General features: G+C 39.6%; 3 protein-coding genes across 6 annotated transcripts in view; 2 read left to right on the forward strand and 1 right to left on the reverse strand.

Annotated features, from left to right (window-relative positions):
* Window positions 1–1,943, forward strand: part of ZDHHC20 (zinc finger DHHC-type palmitoyltransferase 20) — a 42,550-nt gene extending 40,607 nt beyond the window's left edge. For all 4 annotated transcript variants that reach the window (XM_057399641.1, XM_057399642.1, XM_057399640.1 and 1 more), the window contains one exon: window positions 1,556–1,943. In XM_057399641.1, the coding sequence (XP_057255624.1) occupies window positions 1,556–1,581 (26 nt within the window). In that variant the 3' untranslated portion in view covers window positions 1,582–1,943. The remainder of the gene's footprint in view (window positions 1–1,555) is intronic.
* A 7,198-nt stretch (window positions 1,944–9,141) lies between these two features.
* On the reverse strand, window positions 9,142–9,633 carry MRPL57 (mitochondrial ribosomal protein L57). The gene has a single exon (XM_057399646.1). It carries the CDS (start codon window positions 9,611–9,613, stop codon window positions 9,302–9,304), a length of 312 nt encoding a protein of 103 aa, XP_057255629.1. The 5' UTR covers window positions 9,614–9,633; the 3' UTR covers window positions 9,142–9,301.
* Window positions 9,634–11,657: 2,024 nt separating this feature from the next.
* SKA3 (spindle and kinetochore associated complex subunit 3) lies at window positions 11,658–21,069 on the forward strand. Its single transcript, XM_057399647.1, has 9 exons — window positions 11,658–11,760; window positions 12,083–12,147; window positions 12,981–13,146; window positions 14,773–15,202; window positions 18,081–18,178; window positions 19,076–19,278; window positions 19,505–19,702; window positions 19,891–20,006; window positions 20,877–21,069. Exons 1-9 carry the CDS (start codon window positions 11,658–11,660, stop codon window positions 20,908–20,910), a joined length of 1,413 nt encoding a protein of 470 aa, XP_057255630.1. The 3' UTR covers window positions 20,911–21,069.
* Window positions 21,070–21,926: the final 857 nt, after the last annotated feature.

Raw genomic sequence — 21,926 nt, forward strand, 5'->3', positions numbered from 1 at the left:
ATTTCCAGTGACTAAACATTGAGTTCATACTGTGGTGAGCTTATAAGCTCCCTTTAAATTTTCCTTTCTGGAGGAGAAACATTTTACTTGGATAACTAGCAACTGTCGATGCTGAAGGCTGAGTCGTTCACACACACCCCTGCCTTCCCTCCTTTCCAGATGAGAGACAGAACTTGCAAAGAACTGCCATTGTCTTTGGACAGAAAACACAGTATTTGAGCTTTGTGAACTCAGTAATTTTATGATCATGCTTTTTCTTTAATAAGACTTCTGACTTAGAATCACTGTTTTGGGAACAGTTTTGGTTTGTTTTCAAGAAAAAAATCTGTCTTAAAAGGTCTTTGTGGGGGATGGTGTGATGCTTGGTCAGCCTGCTCAGTGTAAACTCATTCAAAGCCAAAATTAGATTAGTGGGTGGTACTTCTGAAAAACCTACTCAACCATGAGAACCCACCAGTGATGAGTTTTCCCTTCACAAACACGATATAAATGTGCAAATGCATGTCCCAAGCAAGGGACTCCATTCAGCCTCTAGCTATATAAAAATTAATCTGATCTTAAACAGGTTCCTAAGGCTTTATACTCTTCACAGAAGGGGATAGGTATCTTCTAAGAGTGTTCATCCCCAGCAGCCTTTGGTAGAGAATTAGAGCAAAGTCTTAAGCTTTCTTTCCACTGACCTAGAGAGGGTGTGTGACTGGCTTAAGCTAGACAATTAACTGATAATAGTTTGGGATTAATTTCCTTCCTATCCTGCCTCTCTTCCTAAACTCAGACCAAGTTTGATAAGGGAAGGTTGAGTACTTTTTGTGTCACTCTCGCCCAAAATGCTGTAGTTTTAAAAAGTTCTATAAATAAATGTGCATAATTTCACCCAAAGCAAAAGCATTTTGGTGTTACCTCACACAACAATTAACTCAGTTAGCACAGTGATCCAGCTGTTTTGAATTCAGTTGGATTTGATCACAGTTTCTGAAGGCCAAAATGGTTAATTCCTGTCCTCTTGCAATCGTAAGCAACTGTGCAATAGCAGTGAGATCCAACATCTGTTCCATGCACTTTTGTATACTCTGGAACAGAACAGTAGTTGTATTTTTCAATTTTTAACACACCAGAAGCAGTCAGAGTCATGGCTGAAAAATAAAATTCCCAGATTATTCTAGAAAAAAGAATGTGATTGGCAAAGGAAGGCCAGTCCCCCAGCCTCACTAAGGCAAATGGCATTTGTGTCCCCGTATCTGTCAGTTTGATTCAAAATGAATGCACAATTCTTGTCAATCAGAGATTCAAGAGACTTCAGCCACAGGTCAGTGGTGATGGATTGAGGTTCTCAGTGCAGATAATTTTCTAAAATACAAGCTGTTTAAAACAAGACTAAAACAAAGCAAAAAATTCTACACCTCCCAGAAAGCAATTTCAAGCTGACATTACCTTCACTGCTGTCCTGCATGAGCAGTCTGTAAATGAAGTTACCTACCTGCATTTTTGTAACACACTGATGTGTTTTTCAAAACTAATGGTACAATTTAATTAATTACCTTTTTTATTTCACTAGGTTTCTGCAACGCATCTTGTGCTTGAATATTACTTAATTTTGTTTGGAAGAAGTTGATCTGTAAAATATGGAACACAAACATTTTGGGAAGAGACAAGAAATGGAAGTTTCTGCACAGTACAGTGGATTTTTGTAAGTACTATTACAGAGCAGGGAAGTTAAGACAGATGCCTTAAGATTCTTAATGTGCATTTATGCAACACTGAATTATATACTGCTACCAAAGGGCCAAATCCTGAAGTGCCCTGCTTGGATGCACAAGGTCCAGAGTGGGGAACTATGCATTTCTGTTACGTTGCAGTGGTGGGGGTTGATTGCAGAGACTCCTACCCCACCCACAGGCAAACTTCTTACCTTAGGCACTGCAGAAGTCACGTCCATAGCAGGTCTTCAGCAACAAAGAAAAAAGACAAAGGAGAAAAAAAAGGAGGAAAAAAAAAAGGGAAAGAAAAAATCAACATAGAGCATGGACGGTGAGTCTGAAGTGGGACTATTTGTAGTTCAAACACCAGAGGATGGGGAAGGGACTCGATGAAGTCTTTCTTCTCCCCTCTTCTGTTAACCAGTCTACCCCATGATTATAGCTCTGCAAGTCTTTCAGGACTGAGGATTCCTTCTGCTGGCTATGCTTTGGAGCAAGGCAATGCCAACAGTGTAAAAGCCTTTTACTTGGGTGTTGCTTTCTTGCTATAGGATTGATACCTCTCCTTATTTTAACTTGATTTATTTAACAATATCAAGAACATAGCTTAAAGAAGCAAACTTGGTTTTTTGTTGAAAAAACATGATTATTTTCCAACACTTGTCTATCAGCATACAAAGAAAAGCCAATCCAAAAATGAATTAAGAGTTCTTACATTTTCTGATAATGTTTGCAGCGTTCTGTATAAGGCAGTAACAAAATGGTAAAGTACCCCTGAGGAAAACTTTATTGCAGTTGTGTGTTGTTAGAAAATGGAACTGGAAGAGTACTGCTTTTTCTGTGGGACTCTTGATGGTTTAGAAATACTGTGTTATGTATTTGTTTTATCTTTTTTAATAAAGGCACAATTTTTTATTTGCTCTAAAGTACCATATAAACACACATCAAGTACTTATGTGAAAATTAGTGTTTGCTTGTACATCAGTATTAACGCACTGAAAATCTGTAGCCTTTAGTCTGCCACCTTCAAGTCCAGTTTGTGATGCTGAAATTGCTAAAGATTGAGTGCTTCATGCAGAGATGTACCTGTTTCCAAAAGGCAAAATATTTCCTGTGTGCGGAATAAAGTCCATCCTAAGCTCAAGACAAACGGCAAACAACAGGGGTGGTTTTCCCCTTGCTCCTCTATAGAAGATTGCTGTCTCCTCTTTGGAAGGTGTTAGAATTTTGCACCTGGAAAAAATGACAAGTACGACTTCCCTGAGTGTAACTTTTCTGATGTTCAGCTGATGCTGATAATAAACAGATGTGAGCCCTTTTGATACAAACTGAAGGTAGTAGTCCAGTAATATGTTTATGATGGATCTAATAAGGTATCGAGTACTGTAAGGTTTAAAACAAGTTGGTTTTTTTTTCTTTGGAAATAATAATTTTTTCTTGGATATTAATCTTCTAGAACAAGAACACTTTGAGAACTGATGAACATGATTTGGTCACAGTTGGATGTTCTTGAGATAGAAGTAATGGTCCAAACTTGCGTGTTTTATAAAAGTTGCAGAATGTTTTTTCAAACTTTGTACAAGGAATTTTGCATTTGCTAACTTTAAAACTTACAAAAACATTTGCTACACATTAAGCTGGAAGGTTTGGCTTTTTCTCAAGTGTCAAGTGAGAAGTGCTCATCTGAACATCAGCTTGCAGCAGTAATGCACTAGCAAAATTTCTTGAAGGAGATGATAGAGATAGAAGGCTGCATGTTTAAGTGGCTTGTTCTGAATACCAAAATTTGCAGCCCCAAACACTGGTGGAATTTTAATGGAGGACCTAAGGTATCATATGGCTTTTACTACATTAGTGTGTTACAGCTGAGGTAATACATACATGCTGTCACTGTTTAACCCTGGACAGCACCTGGGTACCACACAGCCACGTGTTTGCTTCCCTTGTCACAGTATCACAGTATGCTAGAGATTGGAAGGGACCTCAAAAGATCATTCTAGTCCAATCCCCCTGCCAGAGCAGGAACACCTAGATAATGTTACACAGGAATGTGTCCAGGCGGGTTTTGAATGTCTCCAGGGAAGGCGACTCCACAACCTCCCTGGGCAGCCTGTTCCAGTGTTCCGTCACCCTCACTGAGAAGAAGTTTCTTCTCAAGTTTAAGTGGAACCTCTTGTGTTCCAGTTTGTACCCATTACCCCTTGCCCTATCATTGTTTGCCACTGAGTAGAGCCTGGCTCCATCCTCGTGACACTCCCCCTTTATATATTTATATACACTAATAAGGTCACCCCTCAGTCTCCTCTAGAGACCCAGCTCCCTCAGTCTTTCCTCATAAGGGAGATGCTCCATTCCCTTAATCATCTTCGTTGCCCTGCGCTGGACTCTCTCCAGCAGCTCCCTGTCCTTCTTGAACTGAGGGGCCCAGAACTGGACACAATATTCCAGATGGGGTCTCACCAGGGCAGAGTAGAGGGGAAGGAGGACCTCTCTCGATCTACTAACCACCCCCCTTGTAATACACCCTAGGATGCCATTGGCCTTCTTGGCCACAAGGGCACAGTGTTGGCTCATGGTCATCCTGTCGTCCACTAGGACCCCCAGGTCCCTCTCCCCTACACTGCTCTCTAACAGGTTGTTCCCCAACCTATACTGGAACCTGGGGTTGTTCCTGCCCAGATGCAGGACTCCACACTTTCCTTTGTTATATTTCATCAAGTTATTCCCTGCCCAACTCTGCAGCCTGTCCAGGTCTCGCTGGATGGCAGCACAGCCTTCTGGTGTGTCAGCCACTCCTCCCAGCTTAGTGTCATCAGCAAACTTGCTGATAGTACACTCAATTCCCTCATCTAAATCATTGATGAATATATTAAATAATACCGGTCCCAGTACTGACCCTTGAGGCACGCCACTAGTTACAGGCCTCCAACTAAACTCCGCCCCATAGACTACAACTCTCTGGCCTTCAGCCAGTTCGCAGTCCACCTCACTACCTGATCATCCAGACCACACTTCCTCAATTTAGCTGTGAGGATGCTGTGAGAGACTGTGTCAAATGCTTTGCTGAAGTCAAGGTAGACCACATCCACTGCTCTGCCATTATCCATCCACCATGTTATTTCCTCAAAAGGTTAAGAGATTGGTCAAACATGATTTCCCCTTGGTGAAGCCATGTTGACTGCCCCTCATAACCCTCTTATCCTTGATATGCCTTAAGATGGCACCAAGGATAAGGTGTTCCATCACTTTCCCAGGGATGGAGGTGAGGCTGACCGGTCTATAGTTACCCAGGTTCTCCTTCTTGCCCTTTTTGAAGACTGGAGTGACATTTGCTTTCCTCCAGTCCTCAGGCACCTCTCCCGTTTCCCAAGACTTGGTAAAGATGATGGAGAGTGGTCTAGCAATGACTTCTGCCAGTTCCCTCAGCACCAGCGTGTGCATCCCATCTGGACCCATGGATTTATGGATGTCCAGATTGCTCAACTGGTCTCTAACCCATTCCTCATCGACTAAGGCAAACCGCTCCATTGACCTGACTTCATCTAAGGTCTCAGGGGTACAGGGCTCTTCAGGACTGCCTGCAGCAGAGTAGACAGAGACAAGGCATTCAGTAACTCTGCCATCTCTGTATCTTCTGTCACCAGGGCACCCATCCCATTCATCAGTGGGCCTACATTGCCTCTGGTGTTAGTTTTATCTGCCATGTATTTGAAAAAGCTCTTTTTGCTGTCCTTGACCCTTCTTGCGAGGTTTAATTCTAAGGATGCCTTAGTCATCCTAGCTGCCTTCCTACATCCTCTAGCAGCAGCCTTATATTCTCCCAAGTGGCCAGCCCCTCCTTCCATGACCTGTAAACTCTCCTCTTCCACTTGAGCATACCCAGCAATTCCCTATTTAGCCACGCAGGTCTCCTGGCCCTCTTCCTTGACTTCCTACGTGTCGGGATGCTCCGATCTTGAGCTTGGAAAAAGCAATCCCTGGTGGGATCAGGAGAACCAGACAAAGGTAAAAGCCCTGGATTAAGAACAATTTAATAATTAAAAAAAAGCATAATAATAATTTTAATGAAAAGGAGGGAGAGAGGAATAAAGCCCAAGAACCACAAGTGCTGCACAGTATAATTGCTCACCACCTGCTGAGTTGGGGAGGGCAAGCAGCTCTTTGGCAATTGAGCTCAAGCAAACTTTGGTACTGCTGCTGGCAGTGGCTGGGGACTATCAGGGGTACTCCAGGAAATGGGCCCTTTGCCCCATCCGCTGAAAACTTGCAGTGAATGCAGCAAGAAGAGCAGGGGGAAGATGGATCCTGAGAAACCAACTGTTCATTGTGCTAGGTCATGTTGTACATGCCGGGTTTGTGCTTTAACATACTGTGCATCAGCATTCTTGAAAATACCTAGATTGCCACTAAAAGTAACAGCCCTTAAGCTTTTAGATCCATCAAATTACTATTGCAAGCCATAAGTAGTAGTTACTGCAGGATAGCTGACATTGGCTGCAATTAGAAACTATGCTTTAGTAATTCTCACTGCTTTTTTCTTTTAAAAAAATCCCCATACACACACAAGTCATATGCAGAATGTTACTGAACTCCCGGTGTAAAAAAAAAGAAGCCTGAGGCAGGGCAAGATTTCAGTGTGAATTGTCCTCTAGGTTTCTGAAATGTCTTGTGATGATAAACCTGTACCTGTGAACATGAGGCAGAAGATGCATTAATAGAAAATACTTAAAACTTTTTTCCCTTAGGATTATCTATTTAGAGTGCACACCACACACCATTGCTGCTTCTACCAAAGGCACTTGACAGGGCAGGAAGAAGGGTTGTTTTCTGTCGTAACAGGCTTCCTGCAGTGTCACCCACTGGTTATGTACATCACAAGCCTTTGATTAAAAACTTCCACTTTAAATATTCAGAGGGTTATTTTAGAGAGTTTGGGAACTTCTATTTTTAGTGATTTGAGATTACAGTAACTTTGTTAAAGCTGTCTCTCGAATGTGGAATTTGCGGGTTCCAAACTGCTTTTGGTACTGTTCTTAGAAACCATCCCTATTCTCCAGGGTGCTAAATGGCTATACTATTCATATACTGTTCCTTCCCTCATTTGACCTCTTGTGGCTCTTCTGTTACTGCAACTAATCTTCCAGCATTTGGAGGTTTTGGTTACGTTCGGTACTATTCAGTATGCACTCAAAGAAGTTCTTGATTGATCTAAGTATGGTCCACTTCTAGCTTACCAGAGCCCCAAGAAGAGTTAAAGACCAGCATTTACAGCAGCATTAGTGTCTGGCAGATTTACCAAGTCACAGATTCTGACACTGATTAACCAGACCCACCTGGATCTGAAGCACTGACTGACCATATTTAATAAAAAAATTAAAAACAATTTTGAGCTTCATTAAGTTCTATGAGGCCACCGTATACAGCTGAGGGATCCAAGTATGCATTTCCAGAGGCTCCAAGCAGCAGCTACTTTCACTCAGTGCAGATAAAGTCTTTCACAGTACCAACCAAATAGCTAGGTGTGGACCACCATCATGAGGCTCTTTTAGCCCTAAATGGCACCAAAGAGGGCAGCTGCATATGAAGTGATTTAACACTGAACATGCTTAGTACAGTAATTTCTATCAATTTATTTTGTATATATAGACAGCTTTTTGTATGTATTTTTCTTAATTCCATTACTCATGAAATGTAACAAAGCTGCAAGTTGTAGTCATTTTTAATGCAGATTCAAACCAGTGTTTGGCTGTTTTCTGCAGAAATTACTTGAATCTTATTTAAATGAGGTAGTGAAGTCTGACTGTTTACAGGATTGTTTTCTTTGGTTTGGGTGTTTCCCATACCCTGTCCTAGGAAACAGCATGTGCTCAGCAGTCAGGCAGATGTGTTGGGGAATGAAGTGCTGGAATCACCTTTGTTGGCACCAAAGCATTAACAGCAATATGCAGATTTCCCTTCCCTTTACGTTGCTTAGCTGACAACTCTCGTGCTTAGCAAGTTCCTTTCTGATCAATTTACAGTCATCAAACTACCATGGAAAGAGGCAGCATCCCTGCTGTGACACCTGCCCCCTCTTTAACGTGGACAGCTGAAATGTCACTAGGTTCTCTCTGCAGTTATGGTTGTATTTGCCAACAAGGGTCTTTAACATTTGCACTACTCACAATGTCCCAACTGTTCTACTTCCATGTGCTTGTTTTTAATTGTGCTGCCTAAACTTGTCATGAGCTGTATTGAAATCTGAGGTGAAGTGTAAAATATCTATGTAATAACAGCACATTTTATTTTTTTATATGTTACAGATAGGACTAGTCCTATGCACAGAGAAAACATGTTGCCATTTATTACTTGAAATAACTTTTTAAAAGGGGCTTTTATAAATTAATTAAATACAAAATCACACTGCTTTGCCTGGAAGTTCCTTTATTTTTTAATCATATTGTGCAATTTCCCCATATGTATACTCTCCCACAAATGTCATCTTAAGCCATTTATAGCCACTAAAAGTGCATTCAAGATTTTGTACATCAGTGTTCAGACCTGTTCATATTTTTCCAAATTACAGTTTGTGTTGAAATAAAGAGTTGTACCATTTTAGGCCTCTTTTCCAATGTGATAAAACTGAATGGACTTGACACTTGAATTCACCAGTGAATGCAACATCAACTTAATAAAAGTATGTGAAAGAATCTGAAAATGGCTTAGCTGTAGCACGTGTGTGTTGGATCAGTGAGAAAACCTGCCTGGTGGAAGCATTTTGTAACCATACCGTTTTTTACACTCCAGCTGTAACAAATCTAAGATTACGCACTCCTGACTCCTTCAGGTCACTTGGTCTTGAGAGGGGAACTAAGAAACCTCTGGCTTGTGGCTTACTATGTCCTTCAGGATGCTAAACATGACCTAGAAGTCAGACTGCCACTCAAACAAAAATCAGCTGTGTTCCTTTTAGATCATAAATTATCTCTTAAGAGAGCAGTTAACACCCAAATTGACACTGACATGACAATGACACTGGCATTTAAATTCAACAATTCTTTCCAGAAAATTTAAAACTAGATGTTTTACAGTATTCCAGAAGCTCCAGCCTCATACACCTCTGTAATTCTAGTTCATCTTGGTCCTTGCATGCCTGATGAAGGCAGCACTATGTAACTATCATCAGTTGCCTCAGACATGTATTGATGTATACAGAAGTACCCCTTCAGAAAGGGAAGCAACCAGTAAGTGACCTGGTCAGTACCAGCAGATAATCCCTTTCAACAGGGCAGGTACGTTCTCCAAGCCTTCGAAAGGAAATTAATGAAGCTATAAATCTAGCTCACTGCACCTGGTAACTCATGCTGGTTTATGCAAAGCCCCTGAAGAACAGAAGGCAGGCAGATGGCAGAGTGCCATGGGAAGAGCTGTCTTTTCTGAAGAGGCAATAAGAAAACATACACTGTTCCACAAGCCTTGTTTTAATCTGAGATTTTGTACACCGCAGCAGAGGCTCATTTGCCAGCCACCCGTATTACACTGAATTACAAAGCTACCATAATAGGTACAGCATCAGATGCCACGGTAGCAAATAGTACATGCCAAACACAAATACGCTGTATTATTCAAGTTGTCCACTTTCTTGTCACATTTAAGTGGTTTAAGTCATCGCTGATATATCTGTGCTCAGGCAACTTGGCTCTCACCCGGCTTTTGAAAGCCTCCCATCTTGCACGTCTCTCTTCTGTGTTATGTTTGTACTCCTGTTCCTGCGTCAGGTAAGGTCGACTCAGCCAGTATTCATTCTCTGCTTCAATTTCCAACCTTTGGATCATTGCTTGCTTCATTGCAAGGGTAACCACTCTTGGTCGCCTGTACTTCCCAATCCATTGCTTTCCAGGAATTCTCTTTCGGAATAAGACCATTGTTAAAAACATTATGCCTGAAAATAAAAACAAAACCATAAAATACTACCTTAGGGACAAACATTAAAAATTTAACCAGAAAAATTTAAAACCCTGCACACACTCCACTGCTTTTAAACTGACTGTTGTGAAGTGCAGAACCTGATACAACCATGTAGGCAGTACAATGGTGGAAATGCATACTGCATAAGACCAGAAAAGGGAAATGGAAATCTTTTATTTAGCTAAAGAGTTCACTCAGTTATCCTTACATTGACATCACAGAGATTAAAGCTTGTCCTCTATAAATTATTTATGAAAAACCCAGTCCCAGATACTATTAAACAAAGGATTCACTTCATTCCTTCTTTCTTCAAATAGCTGTGCTGCCAAAATAGGGAGCATTTCCAAGTCTATCTTCTAGATCCAGATCTGTCCTTCCCTCAGCATTAAATTTTGAGCTACAGTCCCTCCATAAACTTATTAGTAAACAATTACCTAGTCCTGTATTTTAATTATGGGAACTCGGGTTTGTAGAGAAAAAGTACTACTACTAAGTAGTACTCTATTAGACCAACTAGATGTAACAAAGAGGAAAGGCTAAGACACATTCAGATTTGACATACTGTCCTGGGTTCAGCAGTAGCAGTCATTTCTTCTCCTCCTTAGTAGCTGGTGCAGTGCTGTGTTTTTGACTTTCAGCCTGGGAATAGCACTGATAACACGGATGTTTTTAGTTGCTGCTCAAATGTTTAGTCTGAGCAAGGACTTTCTGAGTCTCATGCTCTGCCAGGGAGGAGGGGAAGCTGGGAGGAAGCAGAGACAGGACACCTGACCCAAACTAGCCAAAGGGGTATTCCACACCACAGCATGTCAGGCCCAAGATGTAAACTGGGAGTTACCCGGGCTAGTTCACTGCTCTGTCAGGCTGCATATTGACAAGGGATACTGTATTCTCTTCCCTTGTTATTTCCCTTATCATTATTATTATTGGTGGCAGCAGCAGTGATTTGTGTTATACCTTAGTTACTGGACTGTTCTTATCTCAACCCGTGGGAGTTACATTCTTCCGGTTCTCCTCCCCGTCCATCCGGGAGCGGGGGGGGGGAAGGAAGAAAGAGGGGGAGTGAGAGGGCTGCGTGGCTGACTTACAGCCTGGGTTTAAACAGCGACACACGCACACTCTTCATTAACCTATTAGTCCTGACGATGCCTAACTCCTGGGTCCCTCATCACACAGTATCTTTATCAACTAGTAAGTTTGCCAAGCACTTTAACACGGAACAAAACAGCACTACTGCCAGAAACGGCCACCCCGCCATACCCCATTCCCATGATGCAACCGCACGCTGATGTTCCGCTCTCTGCCCGGGTTTAGCAGCGGAGCTGCGGAACTTTACGGGGACTTTGCTGCCGCAGGCCCTAGTCCCCCTCCCAGCAACGCAGGGTGGACTTTCCCGTCCCCACAGCAGCGCCGGCTGCTCACCCTCAGGCCTGCGGCCGCTACAACCTCTACAGGGATCACAGGCCGAAGCGCGACAGGACACAGCACGGCTGCCCGCCGGGGCCCGCCCGGGCAGCTGGGCACCCACTAGATCCAGGCGGGGCTCGGCGCGCAAGGCTGCCTGCAGCTAAGGATCCTCTAAACACTCCCCACCGGGGCAGAGCCCGTTCGGGGCCAGGCCAGGCTGAGAGAGATGACAGCCAACCCGCCAAGAAGCACCCCGCGCCAGGGGCGAATGAGGCGCTCTGATTAACAGGTCTCTCTCCTCTCCTCTCGCCTCCCCTCCACCTCCACCTTCAGCTTCACTCACCCACTGCGGGGACGGCTCCAGCCCCGCGGCGGGAAGCAAGATGGAGACGGCGGGCTGCTGATCTCGCGAGAACTCGCTCGCTCGTGGCCTGACGGGGCCAATGGAGCACGCCCACCGCCGCCGATTTAAACCTGGCGGCGGGCAGTAACCGCCCGCCTCAGGAAGGAGCGTCCCAGGGGCAGTTCTCCGGCAGCCGCTCGCGGCTGTCCCCGCGGTTGGAGGCTGTGGCACTGACCCTTTAGCGCTCCTCTTTTCCGCAGACGATGGACTCGTCAAGGAACTTCTTCAGTAAACTGCGCACCGTGGCCGTCAGGCTCGAGAAGGAGGTGAAACAATTGGAGCAGGCTCTACATGGAGAGAACACGGGTAAGCGCAGGCCTTGCCTTCTCTCCGCGGTGGCACACACGGGAGCAGGGGTGATGGTTCTGCCGGGATCGCCCTGAGTGTGCGGGGTTATTCTTTGGGGGCCCTTGGTTTGGGTTCCCCCTGTCCTTATACCTCCGTGCTCCTCTGAGCGTGTGAAGATTCACCTTTGGTGAGCTGATGGGTATCTTGGCTCACTCTAACACGTAACTCCAACATCTTCAATATAGGCGGTCACATTCTGATGTAGAACGTACTTGCGTGCTAAAATTCTAATATTCCTTTTTCCATTCTAAACCCTTTTATGTGAACATACATATCTAAGAATACGAAGATGTACCTCCAATGAAAGTCTTAGGTGATCTCCGCTGTGAAGTGAGTTCTCTGAAGGTAACACCTTAACTCGCTTCCTTCTCGAAAACTTGGGGAGTGGTGTTGTGTAAACTTACAGTTGTGTTTTGATTGACCTAAGATTTCTGTAATCTGCAGTTCTGACCCTTATTTTTGTACATTTACCTCTAAGTTTTCAAAATGGCTGTGGATGTCAGGTTAGTGCCCAAGAATTTGTGGATGACTTAAAGTAGATTTAGCAGTGTTTATTAGTTTGCAGTCACTTGGATCAGCAGGGGACAAAGGTAACAGGGTATAATGGGGTGCCAAGGCGTGTGTATAGGGGAGAAGGATTTAGGAGCAGCAGTTCGCTACAGAAGAGGTATGCCTGTGTTCAATGACTAGCACTTAGAATAAAGAAAGTCTTAATAGAAGTTTCAGTACTTTCAGCCATTCAGTTAAACTTGTGAAGAATTTTTTTAATAAAAGTAGGAAAGATGGGCTATAGAAATGAGCAAGTGTAGAAGTAATCTAGGACATAAACTTGAGTGCTATGCACTAATTCTTTGTATATGGGGAATAAGAGTCCAAACTAATTGCTGTTATCTCATATTTTATGAAGTAAAAGCATATACTTTCTTTTGAAAGGTTACCAGTAAATAGTTACCATACTATGAACTGACATCTTAGTTCAACTTTTGTAAGTTTTTGTACACTCATGCCCTATATATTCCTGATATTTTGTAACCTAATTTTTGGGTATATATAAGGCCTAAATTTGCTGCTTATCTTCATCTGAATTGAAGTTGAATACTTATTCCCAAAACATGTGTAAACACCTACCATGTGGCTATTCAAAAAACAATATTTTATGTTTCGTTTTGCCCCCAAAGGAAGCTTTTAATGCCAGTCTTCATAAGAGTTGTTCTAGAAAACAAGCAATTAATGAGTTTATGAAGGCAAGTGAAATATTGATGAAAAGAAATGAAGAAGATCTTGAAGAAATAAGAAAGCTGTTCCAGATGAATGGCTATAAAACACCTGTCAAAGGCTCTACAGGTAATGTATCTTGGCAATACAGTACATGAAGACAAATGTATGAAATATTTCTCTTTAGCTCTGTGTATATTTCTATTAATTAGAGATCCAAGTGCATCTATGCTATTTGCTATATAATAATATCCAGAGAGTGGAAGATTCTGTTGTGATTGATGCAAGTGGAATAAACCAAATAGAAAAACTTACATTTAGATCTCCTGGCATGCTTTTAAGTTAGTGTGTGTTGTGGTTTGATTGGGTTTTATTGTTTTGTTGGGGTATTTTTCCTTCAGTAGTAGTTATATTCAGAAAACATGGTAGCAAACATGTTTTTATAAACTGAAGAATTCTGCTGCTTCAGCTTCTCATGCATGGGAAACTGTTGTAGATGCATCTAAACTAATTCATATTCATATGTGATGATTCCGTTAACTAAGTCATCATTGGGAAAATCTTGAAATAATGTGCTCTACAGCACAAATGGGACAAGAGAAGCACATAGAAGGATCAGGTGACACATGGCAAGCAGTGGTAGCTTGATCATTTAGGGGAGGGAGATCATTAAGCCAGTCAGTACACAGAATCTCTGTGAAAAATCCAGATATGCTAGATGAGTTTAAAACACTAGAGCTGTCCTTACTACACACTGCTACCCATTTTGGTATCAAGGGCTCAATCAATCTTGTAGAAGCCACACCTTAACTAACTTTCCCCCAAGTGTTGGCCAGTCACATACACAGAACAAAATTGTGGTTGTGAACCATATTCGCCTCTAAGCTAAGCAACTTCAACTGTGTTTTATAAAGATATGGCAGAATGCTCTGATTTTATAGCACCTTCCTTCCTGTCCTATCTCTGCCTTTACAGAAGACTCTAAACAGAGCTATAATTTACTTTTTAAGATGCATTTTTAAGCTAAGTGTAGCTGAATACATAGTACTGACACACATAAAAAGGTAAATACCTCTGTCCCACACACTTCCTGCTTCATCGAGAAGTTCACAAATATGTTTCAGTTTATTATTTGTGAGCTACAGAAATGTACAGATTACACTTTGCTTATATCTGCAGTGGACACTGTTATCTAAAAAGCTACTGTCTTTCATAAGGCTTTTAGTTGCTGCTTCATAACCCTTTTTCAGTTTTGATTTTTCAGGAGAATGAGCATTCTAATACTGTGTGCAGCCTTTGTTCTATAAAAACATTTTCAGTTCTGGACATATTTTGTTATTGTCATTTATGTTCTACATTTTTATTAATTTCCACTCTTGCACTGAAATAAAACCAAATAAATATATTTAAGATTTGCACTTGCTGCCCACTCCATGCAGGGAGAGGATTTCTATTAAAAGTATGCTTGTGTAAAATTCTTACCATTTTTCTTAGAAATAATTTTACCAATAGAGTGACATCAAGTCAATGTGTGACCTATATTATAAATATTGCTTAGCCTGATATGGGCTTTTGATATCTGTTGTAGTTTCAGGTTCACTGCTTTAAAATGAAAGAAGGAATCCATTCTTTACAATAGTGAGTAAAAAAAATTAATATGGGAGGTTGGGGGAAGGAGGGGAGTCCCAATTTATTTTATAAATTATTATGACAAACTTCTGACATAATTATAATTTTTTAATTACTTTTCCCAAGCAGAAGAAGAGGAGGAAGAAGAAGTTAAAAGTGATTTGACAGCATCTGTCCAGAATAAATCTGATGAAGACAAAACAGATGATGCACCTGATCTGCCTGCTGGTACTGAGAAGTCACTGGTGCCCGCAGACCCGATGCGTAACCCCCGGCTTTCTGATTTTGGTCTTTCACAATACAGTTTCTACAGGCCTTGGAGTGCAGTGGAAGGACAACACACAACAAATGTGCATCAAGCAAATTTAAACAGGACTCCACTAAAAGCACTGATGCCCTGTACTTTGCCCAAAACACCAAAATGTAAGCTGAAGATGGATGATTATGAGTGTATAACACCGAAACTGGAACACTTTGGCATTAGTGAACATACCATGTGTATGAATGAAGATTATACAATGTCACTTATGCACAAAACTGCTCAGACAAGCAAGAAGTAAGTAAACTGCTTTATTTCAGATTGTTTCTCTACTGAATTTTCTGTAGCGCCTTCTTGCTGTATTAATTTCTTGCTGCTATTGCCCTTCTTTTTGTCTTCAAGCAGGTGATATGTCTACCAGTTGGTTAATCCTGTGTCTTTATTCAACTCTCTATGTGTCTATTGGTTTGAAGTGCCAAATGCTGATAAAACCCAACTCCTATATAGTCCTTCCCTTGACTGCACCACAATAAAAATCTTGCATACACAATCCCTTTCTAAAGGGAATGCACAGTATATCTGTGATCTTTGCTTTCCTTAACCTTGGATTTGAGGATGTCTTGTCTGCAGTAGATATTACATGGCCAATTTAAAGCTTTAAAAAGCTTTAGGAGTATAGACTCAGAAAAAAAATATAAAGCATTGAATGAAATTCCTTATTGTGGAAAGGATGTATTATCTCTTATGTTATTCAGTCCCACATTCCCCTTGCTCCAGTGTGCACATGAAAAGACAACCTCCAGATTTTCACTTCTCTAATTAAAATTAAAAAAAAAAGAAGAATTTGCAGCAGTGAGGTGTAGAACACCTGAGCAGTGAAAGGAATTTTTTTATACTCCTGAGGTACTGTAAAGGTAGTGAGATTGTGTTTTTACAGTTAGTACTGGCAACAGGCTCAACTAGAAAAGCTGGGAGTATTTTGAAGAAACTCATTGTTCTGTAGCTAAATCCTTTGTATCTAGAGGAACTGTTCAAACAATAAGAACCATATTCAAAATAAATTGTGGAACTAATCCAACTTTCTAATCCCTGGTATTTGCCAACTTACGTGACTTTATCCGCCAAATATCCAGTTTACTGCAGTGGTTTCATTTTGGGGGGGGAATTTGGGGTTTTTGTGTTGGTTTGAGATTTGGTTGTTTGTTTTTTTTTGTTGTTTGGTGGTTTTTTTGTTGATTGGGTTTTTTGTTTGGTTTTTTAATTTAAAATTACTGGGGGGAAGGAGAAAGTGAAAAGATAAATTCTCTTTTAAAATAGTTTGGGGATCCTTTTAAATTGCTGTGTAGATACTATAATGTCTATAAAGCTCTATAGTATTTGAATTGGAATAGCAGGAAAACTGTTACTGAATCCTAAAATATATGAATTAAAAATAATATAATGATTTTCAATAATTTAATTCTCAAATAATACCTAAAAAAATAGGTCCAGCTTATCACACGAAGTTCTTTTGATAACTAACTTCTTGCAATTTTATACCACTTTCCCCATTTAATGAGAACTGCTTTAAATGTGATAATCAGCCTTAATCATGGCTGTAATTTATAAATGCATACAGCCACAAATGTAGATTCTATTTCTGTAGCTTCTAGTGAAACAATTAGTCCACCAGAATGATTATGTATAATTTAAAAAGAATCACACTTAGCAGCCTTCCATACTCCTAACGATAATATTGAAATTCTCTAGCGAATTAGTTATAGCTTGATGGCTCTTCAACACATTATCATTAAGACCAAAACAGCGGAACATGCACTGATTGTGATGTATTCAGAATTACCTGAGAGGTCATAACATGAAGTCAGTAGAGTTAAAATGTTGTTTAACTGTATTTTGGCTTGTTTTGTTTATTTTGCAACATTATGTTAGTCAGCTTGCTGTTTGATAGAGGTTGAAACAATTCAACAACTTGTTACCTTTAGAAAGCTCTCATCTCTCAGTGAGAAGGCTTAGCATATTAAATCGGCAAACATAAACACAAAACCCAAGGTGTGGCAGGCAGGGGTTGTACCTGGCTGAAACCTGTCCAGCAGCAAAGTTCTCAAAAAAATATTTAGATGATGTGAACTCCTCCAACTTTGTTTTTCAGGTTTTGGTTTTGAAGTGGGTGAGAAGAAAAATGAACTTTGATGCACCCACTAAAAAACTGAAACCCAAAGTAGCTAGGAAAGAAAAACAGAAAGTGCCCAAACAAAAGTGTTTTATTGTTACACTTGTTTTTCTCCATTGTAAAAATTAAAACTCATATGATTTTTAGGTACCCAAAATTATTCCAACGCAACACTGACTTGAAAAGTTACTACTTTTTTTTTCCCCTCAAAATCTGAGATGTGGTAATCTAAAATATACTGCCTCAAATGGATATTTTATAGGTTTTTAAGCTTAGGCTTTTTGTGGAGAAGCTCTAAACCTAGTTCTTGCAGTTAAGATAACTTTTTACACATTAAATCATTTTCTTATAGACACATTTTTATGTAGAGTTTAGGTAAGCTTCCCTTTTTGTCTGGTATTGCGTACACCCTTCTTCCACTAGAATATCTTGGCTGTGAAAAAAGAACCTTAAAAATTTCAGTTTCCAGTTTTTGTGGAATTACTGTTAACTGGCCTTTCACTCAAGTCAGCTAGTGAGTAACATAAGTAAACTTATTTCAACTTAAAATTGAATTTAAAACCTTCTAATGTTCACACTAATGTTGCTAGGTTAACAGCCAAAAAGATTTCCTCATGTTGTTTGGACTTCTGTAGGCAACAGAGAATTTAATATAAAATACTGTACCTCTAACACAGAACTGATTATCTGGATCAAAGAAAATTAGTTCTACACTGGACACCTTTTGATGGTTTGTTTTTTTTATTATTTCATTTTGGGGTGTTTTTATTGCCTTGGATTGAAATCTTACTGTGTTTGAAAATGTGTGACTGGGCTAAACATTTGCATGGTACAAATCGTTTGGTAGACTCACAGATGAAAAATTATGAAAAAATCATCTTTGAGGAAATAAATTTTTTACTTGCAGGATGATAAACATACTAGAAAAGTATCAGGTTGGCAGTATTGCTGTACTTGTGATTTCTTTGTATTACTTGAGAGCTAATAAAGGGTTTTGGTTTTCAGGTTGGTTAAAGATGATAATGAAGTGACTGTACAAGACATGACACCCAGGAAAATCATGGTCACTCCTGGGTCAAAATCAAAAGTGACAACTGAGAATGGTAAGTTAAAAAAAAGTGAAATAAATACACATATGCATTTTTTATATAATGCATATGTAAATGCATTGTAAACATATGGTAGACTTTTTAAACTGGTTTTTGTTCACTATAGTTAGTTCAGGTGCAGTCATTGTATGAGCACTAAAATCAAGAAAATGGAATGTTGCTGGCTTCTATGGGAAAGTGTCTCACTGCAGCATAAATCTTTCCTAATTCTTCTACTCACATTCATCTAGAATTATGAAGAGGGATCCATCATTTTGTAACTGCAACTTTTCCTTGTTTGAAATAAAAATACTGGTTTGCCAACTTATCCCCCCCCCTTTAGAATACCTATTAGATCTCTTTAAAGATGGGAAAGAAACTGTTTGGAAAGAGGCTAACAAGACAGTAACTTAAATCTTTCAAGAGTAGTGCTAAAACTTCTGTGAGAGGAGATGTAATATATTCTCTTGAAAACAGAATCGTAGAATAGAATCATGGAATGGTTTGGGTTGGAAGGGACCTTAAACACCATCTAGTTTCAACCCCCAGCCGTGGGCAGGGACACCTTCCACTAGACAGGTTGTTCAAAGCCCTGTCCAGCCTGGCTTTGAACACTTCAGACAAACAGGAATAATTGAGTATGCTAGAAGCTAAAGCAATGTTGATTTAGGTTGAGCTTTTTCAGTTATCTGCTGTAGTGGCACTAGATCTAGTACTGCTTTTTACATTTTCAGCTTTTATGGAATTCTGTAACTTGGATGGTTCCTCATACTAAAAGTTAACTAAAATTACTCGGGTGTTTTAGAACATGCAAATATATGATAAGCTAGCAGACTTGGGGAACTGAAACGGGTAATGTTTATATATATTTGTGTGTGTATGTTATTTTTATTATCCTCCCCTTAATTTCAGCAGCTAACTGGATGGCTTCTCCTATGATGCCTGTGTTCTATACTCCTGATGTGAAAATCCCTTCCAGATCACACAGTACAGTATTATCAGGGTTACCAGAGACAAATGAACAGCTTCTTCCCAGTCATACAGAAACACCACAGTGCCCAGATTTTGAAACAAGATGGATAAAAGCAGAAGCTAAGTTCTTAAATAACAATTCTGTACATGTAAGTTCTTAAGTAACAATTCTGTACATGTAAAGTGTGTACCACACACTTTACCATAAACGGTTTTTCAAATTTCAGTTAGGATTTCTTTCCAATACTACTTTTTCTTACATCATTGTAGATATTTCTAATGGTAACTTTGTAAGAACACTTAATAAATACTATATTTAATTAAATTAACTGAAGGCATTTAATATCTCTTTTGTTGGAGGTGAAGCAGGGGGGGAAGACTGAGTCGGTGACAAAGAATGATGCAACAGATAAACAACACAAAGAAGACAGCATTTCTTTTGCTGAGAACTCTGAGTATCTTAAACATTTCAGAGACCCATCTCCTCCCAAAATAAAACACTATGACCAGTTACTCAATACTCCTCCACCTCCAGAAATAACAAAGATACCAGATGATGTTCTACAGGTTAGCTGATGTACTTTTTTTTCCCCCTAAATAGCTTTAGTATCAAAATAGTAAAATTAAAGCACTTATCAAATTTTGTTCTTCAAAAAAAAAAAGAGTTCTCTGCTACGTGTTAAAAATTCATAAATTGTAATCCTGTTTTGAGTTCTTAAATAATTATTTTTATTCCATTTTAATGTTTCCTGTAGATCCTGTGCAAGTATAGTGGTAAAGTAGACTCTAACACCAAAGAAATGGAGACCAAGACAGGAAATGCTACAAAATATGAAAGTGATGTCACAGGTTACTGCAACAAAGAGAACGGGTATGATTAGATTTTATGAATTTGCTTATGTATATTAAATTATGTATAACTTAATTTGGAGAAGCTATGAAGATGCTGTAATGCATGTAGAAATTCATGCAGCTGCTTGCTCTTCAGCTACAAAAATAGCTCTTACTGATATGACTAAATATTCTTTGCCTGGTATCTGACTGCCTTTTTGTAAAGAACAAATGTTGTAATTGACAAATACTATAATTGATTGTGTTTGAATCCTCCCATCTCAAAAAAATTAAGGTAGAGTTTTACTGTTTCATCATTTGGCATATTTTGCTTCATGGCAATCAAAGCACCAGTGAATGTTTTCTTCTGAGTAAATTTAGGCAATAAAACTGAGGAATAGGAGAAAACTATTATAAGTGACATGACCAATTTCATAGTCATTTTGGCAAAGACAAAGTTCTTTGAAATACAAAGCTGCCTTATGAACAATATGCGAGATGAATTCGTCTACAATAAGTATGAGTAATCTTTGAACAATGGAATAATAGCTTTTAAAATAACTCTATTGATTTGAGTATTTGTGACAACTCGATCAAGTGTAGCTATTCCTGATTTAATATAATGTATATTACACGTGTTGATTATTGGTTAAACTTGGGGTCAGCACACATTATTTAGTAAGGTGTACAGGGAACATGTATAGTGTCAAATAATAATCTCATCCCACAATGAGACAGATAAAAGTAAGTATCTTAATATGCTTGGAGTAGTCAAGTAGTCAAATAGAAGAAAGCTTGACCCTTCTTTTTTTTCCTCATCAAGATAATGAAGTTCTCAATGTTTGTGTCTTTTGGCTAATTCAAAATATGATTGAGAGAAGTTCATGAACTTTTCTGGATATATTTGCAGAGGATATCCTGGACTTCTCAAGCCAAACATCTGAAATCAAGCTGAAGACCATGCTGAGACTATTTTACATTGATGAATCTTATCACTGGATTGTAACAAGCTCAAAAAGCAGAAGAAAATACTGGTGGGAGAAAAGAGCCATATAAAGGAAAAGATTTTTTTTAATGGAGAAAATCTTTATCCATGATATGGATACACTTGTTTGAGCTCACAACTTGTGCTTCATTTTTTATTGAAACTATTGGCAAAATTTATTGAAGGTTTTTACATATATGTACTTTAGTATGTTTCAAAGAGGACTAGGGTCATGTTTGAGGTAGTGTTTCAGTTCTTCTCACCTCATTCTTGTGTTTGTTGTGTGTATTTGCTTGCTGTGGGGTATACAGAAGCATAATTAGGTTCCAGTAAAGGGAAAGTCCAGTTTATTGTCCCAGACAGTGGATATCTCTGGTTGCTCCAGTAGCATCTTCAGCGCTGAGTTTGAAGTGTGTGATACTTCAGCAGTATTTGATATCTTCCACAGAAACAGGCCTTTTTTAATTGGAAAATTAAGTCCTGCTTTATTGTTTAAAGTACTTCTATGCTATTAGTCACTTCTGCAATACTATGACATATTCCTGCATCAGTTACTGTTACTTGACAGGCATTATCTTATGCTGCTGCTTCTTTCTTAATATAGCTTTCTTACATCAGTATTGTATTAGGTGCTATGCATGTTTTCCTTTTGCCAGTATAACCTTTGTAGCCCTAAAAGGTCATGACTTCATATTCGATCAAGGTGACTCTTGTTCAAATATGAATGATTTGAAAATGTCTCGCACAATTTGTACTGGTTGCATATATCTTCAACTGCTGGGATTATTTGCTGGCAGGCATGTAGGTGATCTTCTGCTGCCACGTGCATTCTGTAAGTGGTGGTGTTGCTTACATCTGTCCCTGTAATAGCTGACCAAGCTTAAGTTCTCAGAGCTGGTTGGCACTTTTGTGGTATCTGGTAGTCAATACTTAAATCTCTAGTAGAAAAAAAATCTCTATTTTTGTCCACAAGAA

This window comes from Pezoporus wallicus, unplaced genomic scaffold (genome assembly GCF_028554395.1).
Source record: "Pezoporus wallicus isolate ANWC-B61680 ecotype Strahan unplaced genomic scaffold, APGP_CSIRO_Pwel_v1 scaffold_6446, whole genome shotgun sequence".
Lineage (NCBI taxonomy): Eukaryota > Metazoa > Chordata > Aves > Psittaciformes > Psittacidae > Pezoporus > Pezoporus wallicus.